This window comes from Sinocyclocheilus grahami, unplaced genomic scaffold (assembly GCF_001515645.1).
Source record: "Sinocyclocheilus grahami isolate Dianchi unplaced genomic scaffold, SAMN03320097.WGS_v1.1 scaffold7.1, whole genome shotgun sequence".
NCBI lineage: Eukaryota > Metazoa > Chordata > Actinopteri > Cypriniformes > Cyprinidae > Sinocyclocheilus > Sinocyclocheilus grahami.
The window spans coordinates 1,973,362-1,979,361 of record NW_015505186.1 but is presented as its reverse complement, the minus strand read 5'-3'; the positions used below and the strand labels follow the sequence as shown (position 1 = coordinate 1,979,361).

The 6,000-nt window shown below is 32.9% G+C and overlaps 1 protein-coding gene across 1 annotated transcript in view; it reads left to right on the top strand.

Moving 5' to 3' along the window:
- Positions 1–731, top strand: part of LOC107589414 (E3 ubiquitin-protein ligase TRIM37-like) — a 22,123-nt gene extending 21,392 nt beyond the window's left edge. The window contains exon 23 of the mRNA XM_016277845.1: positions 563–731. Within this exon, the coding sequence (XP_016133331.1) occupies positions 563–621 (59 nt within the window). The 3' untranslated portion in view covers positions 622–731. The remainder of the gene's footprint in view (positions 1–562) is intronic.
- The last annotated feature ends 5,269 nt before the right edge of the window (positions 732–6,000 follow it).

Below are 6,000 nucleotides of genomic sequence, written 5' to 3'. Positions count from 1 at the left end.
AAGACTTAAACTACTTCAGTCTGTGTGCATTAAATTTATTTAATACACGAGTTTCACAATTTGAGTTGAATTACTGAAATAAATGAACTTTTCCATGACAGTCTAATTTATTGAGATACACGTGTGTGTGTGTGTGTATATATATATATATATATATATATAATTGTTTTATTTTTTATTTTTTTTAAAGCCTGAAGTGGAAATGAGCTTCCATACAAAAGTCAGTGTCACTTAAAAAAAAACCTTATTATGAATATGTAATGTTTATTTATTAAAAAAAAATTTTTGGGTCGGTAAAGATGCAGATTATTGCCAAAAAAAAGTTGTGATTGTTCTATATTAGGCAAACACCCAATCACACAGTTTGTATGATGGATAAATGTAAGTACTTTGTTAAAGTTAAAATAGAGCGGGACAGGTCAGCCACCTGCTTAGTCTGTCATTATCTCTGTGGGTGGGTCCCAGCCACCAGCGTATTATAATATTGCAGTATATAATATGAACTAGTGTTCCAGCGGTCTGTGTGTGGTCTGATGAATTGGCGTCTGTGTCTCGTTCTCAGGCGAGCAGCTGATCTCTGATGATCTGAGCTTTGTGACTGGAGAGACCACAGAGAGATGATCCGCCACAGTGTTACAAGTCACGCAAACCTTCCTGTGTCGTCAGCCACTGAATGTGCTCTTTACATGTCTGTGCACTTTATGTTCAGAACAGGACTATATGTTTCTGTGTGCTACTGTATGTTATTTCAGAGAAACTACTTTTGGGATAGTAAAGATTTAGTTTTTTTTTGCCTTGCATTTTGAAATGCATAACATTCCGTTATAAAACTAGGTATATACATTTTGTGTGTGTGCTTAACTATTCATATTACACTTCTACACATTTTCTTTATTTTTGCAATGCTGCTTATTGTCAAATTCATAGGGAGTTGCCAAACACCTCAGTAGCTTGAGTTTTCAAATGTTTGGCACATTGAGTCAAAAAATGTCAGTACAGGTGCTGCTCTGTTACTTTTTATTTAGCTTATTCTTTGTGCAGTTTATATATATCTATATCTATATATATATTAGTGAGTTTTTTCGTTTGTTTAATTTTATGTAGCTTGTCTGTGAATATATTAAGCTGTCCAGAACACAATTCATAGATTTCTATACCTAAAACATGTTTACATTTGACTAAATGTCTGCAAAAAGGGAACATGGAGCCGTTCAAACAACTTTCACAATGATTGTGTTTTTATATATTTCAAATAAGCAGTTATTTCGCATTGCACAGCTTTATTGCAAGCACTTATGAACTTCTTAATGCTACATTCCCTTGTTTTTTTTGCTTTAGTTATTTTGAACACGTTAACTCAAATAAAAGGCAGTTACATACTTAAACCAAAGTCTCAGGAGGGTCCAAGTCGGTGTTTTTAGCCCCAGGCTCGTGTGTGTTTGTATGGTTTGCTTTGAGCTCAGACAGAAAGCATTGATGAGGTGCTCTGTTATGGCAGCAGCTGAGAAATCACTCCGTTTATGTTGTGAACAGATGTCATGGCATCATCAGCAGCTGGGGAGTGATGCACATATATTCAGTTGAGGTCACGGTCTTTCTCTTTGCATGCACAACTTTCGCTCAGTGCAGTCTGTTGAACATGTGAATGTTTTGTTGAAAAGCGAGTAATGCATTGCTTTTGCTGTTTAATTGTTGGCTTAAGAAGTGCTTTATGCAGAAGTTTTTTTTTTTCCCACTTCCCCTCCAGCATGTTCTGCAAAGTGTAAAACAATGAGAACTGTTCCTGTGACTATTCAATGTAAATCTAATTCTGCTTTTTTTTGTGCTGTAATAATAATGTTCCTCTTTTGATGTTTTATGTTTCATATGAGGAGTCTGTTCTCTGTGCACATTTCTAGTTTACTGGTTTCCTTCTCTAGCATGTTTTTAAGGATTTTCTGGGGGGCCAAAACAAACTGGAGTATATGCACAGTATGTACTGTATATTTATCTAAATTAAAACCTGAACAAATAAATGACATGATATTATCATTATAATGCTTTTTTCCTTTGAATGCCATTATTTGCCCTAGTGCAATGTGTTCGTGTACAAAAAGTTTTTGGGGTTTTTTTGGCATTCCGATTTTTGTGAAAGGATTTTATAGATTAAAAAAAAAATATATATCCAAATTATATAAGAATATTCTAATATATAGAATTATACAAGAAAACACTGGAAAACTATCATATAAAATATAATAGAAATCTTATTTTTATGTTAATTTAAATTTTTAATTTTTTTAGTCACAATTAGGCAGATTATTATTATTATTATTATTATTATTATTATTTTAATTCCTTCTTAATTTATCTGTATTATTTAAATTAAAATAAATGATTCAATTTTGAAGTGAAATTTGACCTGGATTTCACCCCCAAATAAGAATTATAGAAAACATAATGGAAAAATATAACTTAAAATATAATACAAATACTTAATAGTTTGTTCATTTAAATGTTGTATGATTTTTGTACAATTAAGCAGATTTTATTTTTTATTACTTTTTAATTAGTTCTTAAATTCGTTTTTAGGTGTTTTTTTTCTTAAATGCGATTTATGAACACTTTTTTTTTTACGGTGTTATTATATTTTTATTGTAATAAATAATATTATACCATTATTTATAAATACCCCTTACGAAAATTACCCATGGTTTTATTTATGGTTTTATTTTTTGGGGGCGTATTTATTACCATTTGTATACTATATGCCAGTGATATGAGTTTCATGAGAGCTGCACTTATAGGACAAAGTTAATAGGAGAGCCACTTTTACTTCAAAGTATGGAAAGTTACATCCAGTCATAAATAGCATGTCTGCTTCTCAATCTGTCATCCCTGAACATACAATATGCAATGCAATACAAATGGCTGGAAAGATTGCCAAAACAACTCAGTTGAGTCAATGTCATGGACGTAAGGGCAGAGCAACTTTAAATATATTTCTAGTCTATATTTCCATCTTGTAATTCCGCTGTTTTGGGTATTTTTAAAATATAAATGATTTATAATAGAGCAGACACTGACTGTTGTTCATGTATTTATGTTCTCATTTAGCGAGACCGCAGATGCTGAAAACACTGCGCGCTTCAGTATGTGTGTAGTAAACGAAACCGCGCGTCTGTGCCATTCATTCATAAAGAGACATGCGGGATTCATATTTAAATGGTATTTTTGCAGCTTAATATGTACAGATACCAGTCAATATTGCGATTTGATTTAAGTGTAATGACCTACTTTTGATTTATTCGCCCAAACTTTGACAAATTCCGTGACATTCCGCGTTATACAGTAAATTCTGTTTTTATGACTGGATTCCACAGTTCCGTCCGTGTTTTCCGCATCGCAGAAATCATAGGGCCATAATTAAAATGGGTTCTATTGTGTTTTGTCGCTTCACACCACGACGCTCGCGTCCAGTGTAGACACGGTGTGAGTTTTTTTTAATGGCTTAGTTTTAGCCCTACTTGTTTTTAATGTTTTTATTAAATATCTGTATTGATCATATCATCGCATTATTTACTGCTGTCTGCCAAACGAGCCACACATTAAAGCTTGGCGAGCCGCACAATGAGTAACACTGCTATATGCTGGTTAGTGTAGCAAAGCCATTGTTCATTTGTGGTTGCCATGGTTTATCTACAGTAACCATTGTTTTTTGGTTTTATTTGTAGTAAAACCATGGTTAATTTTTGTAAGGGGTACAATTTATATACATTTTATTGTTTATAATTTTATTGTTACATTTTATTAGTTAAAAGTAGACGTCTGAAACTTCAAATATAGTGCATTTCTTTCTTTAGATTTTTGGGGTGAAATGTGACCTGGATCAGTGTTGTGTGCGCATGTCTGCACCTGCTGTCTGGTCTGTAGGCTGTGCAGTGCCAGGTCGGTGCTGTGTGAGAATAAGCCCGGCAGTGTTTATGTGGATGAGTGCGTGTTGGCTCAGATTCTGTCCTCCTCCAGCACCTGACTGCCAACACTCACAGCTTCCCCGTGTCCATTTCAGTCTGTAGCTGTTACTGACACCGCATCCATCGTAACATGTCTTCATCATAATAACATACCTGGTTTGGGCCTGTAAAACCTTTACCTAGCATTTCCATCAGTGCTGTGATGACTGATCTTCAGGGGGTTTATGTAACACGGCGGATCTGTTTTTGTAGGAAAGTGTTGCACGCTAAGTACACAGTTTTAATTTACTGCTCATCCAAAGAGCCGAACACTAAATCCTGTTCTTAATGCAATTCATCACCTTCAATCTGGACCACTCGACCGGAAAAATCCAGCTTACATTCGAACTCAAGTAAACAGCTTTGATTTTAGTAGCAAGTACTTTAGACACAACAGCACTGACTGGCTTTCACTCAGAAAAAAAGGTACAAAAGTTGTCACCGGGGTGGTACCTTTTAAAAAGGTACACTTTTGTAGCTTATTTACCCCTAAATGGTGCATATTAGTACCTTGATGGTACATAATAATAGTACCTAAAGTGTAAGTATTAGTGGCTTTTGAAAGGCCTACCGCCACAGTCACAGCTTTTGTACCTTTTTTTTCTGAGAGTGTGAAAATTCCTCAGTTCAATGTTTAGACGGTTTCAAATGCTTTAACTCATCATATCACTGTTGATTTTGTTTCTCCATGTGCCAAAATATAGCCTATATATTTTTCTGGCCAAAATAATTTGAAATTATATATGCTAAATATGCTGTAAACAGTGAAGCTCAGTGAAATATATATTTTTTATATACCAAAAAATTTATTTCAAGAGCAAGAAAATACATTTACAATCTTGAAAGAGTCTACAGTTAGGCTAAATCCAAACAACTGGAATAGCTAGATTTACTAGATTTATGACTGTAACTAGACTTACAACTAGATTTGATTTAATGTTTTAATGTTTAAATGTTTATATATTGTAATTGTCAGAGGTTTTGTTTGTTTATTTACTTATCTATCAATCAATCATTGTAAAGTATGTTCCTTACTGAATTTATCAAATGTGACATGACTGTATTTTCATTGACTGAAATATATGGAGGGTAAATTATAATATATATATATATGTGTGTGTGTGTGTGCTGTATGGGTTGACATTATTAATTTAATCAAAGATAAGCCTGCTTGGTTACTAGGTTTTTAAAAACCGCTTGTGAAACGAAAATACATTGCATACGTATTTTGTTTTGCGTAACACTTACATAAACTACACATAACAGGACAAGCTCTTCTGAAGTACAGCAGGGCCTTAAAAATATATCCATTAATAACTTAGGAATGATTAAAGTTTAATATACACCATGACACAGAACAGAAGATGCTTCCTGTGGCACACATCACACCTGTACAAACACCACATTACATGCAGAACTGCAACTAACATTTTACCATTAGAGTTGCATTAATTTTATAGACTTTATTTATACAATTTTATTATAAATATTATACATATAACATGAAGAGTTCAGATGCAAAAGCCTCTAAATGCCATCTGAAATTTTCTTCTAAAATGAGCATTTTTCTCAGGCTTTTATGTTTAGTTTAGTTCTAAGTTATTTCACTTTAATGGCAATGAAAAAAACATATTCCTGAAATGACTGAACCTACACATAGGAGCCTGATAAAAAAAAAAAATCATTTTAGAAGAAAATTTCAGACGGCACTTGCATCTGAACTCTTCATGTTATATGTATAATATTTATAATAAAAATGTATAAATAAAGTCTATAAAATGAATGCAACTCAGGCTTTTATGTTTAGTTTAGTTCTAAGTTATTTCACTTTAATGGCAATGAAAAAAACATATTCCTGAAATGACTGAACCTACACATAGGAGCCTGATAAAAAAAAAAATCATTTTAGAAGAAAATTTCAGACGGCACTTGCATCTGAACTCTTCATGTTATATGTATAATATTTATAATAAAAATGTATAAATAAAGTCTATAAAATGAATGCAAC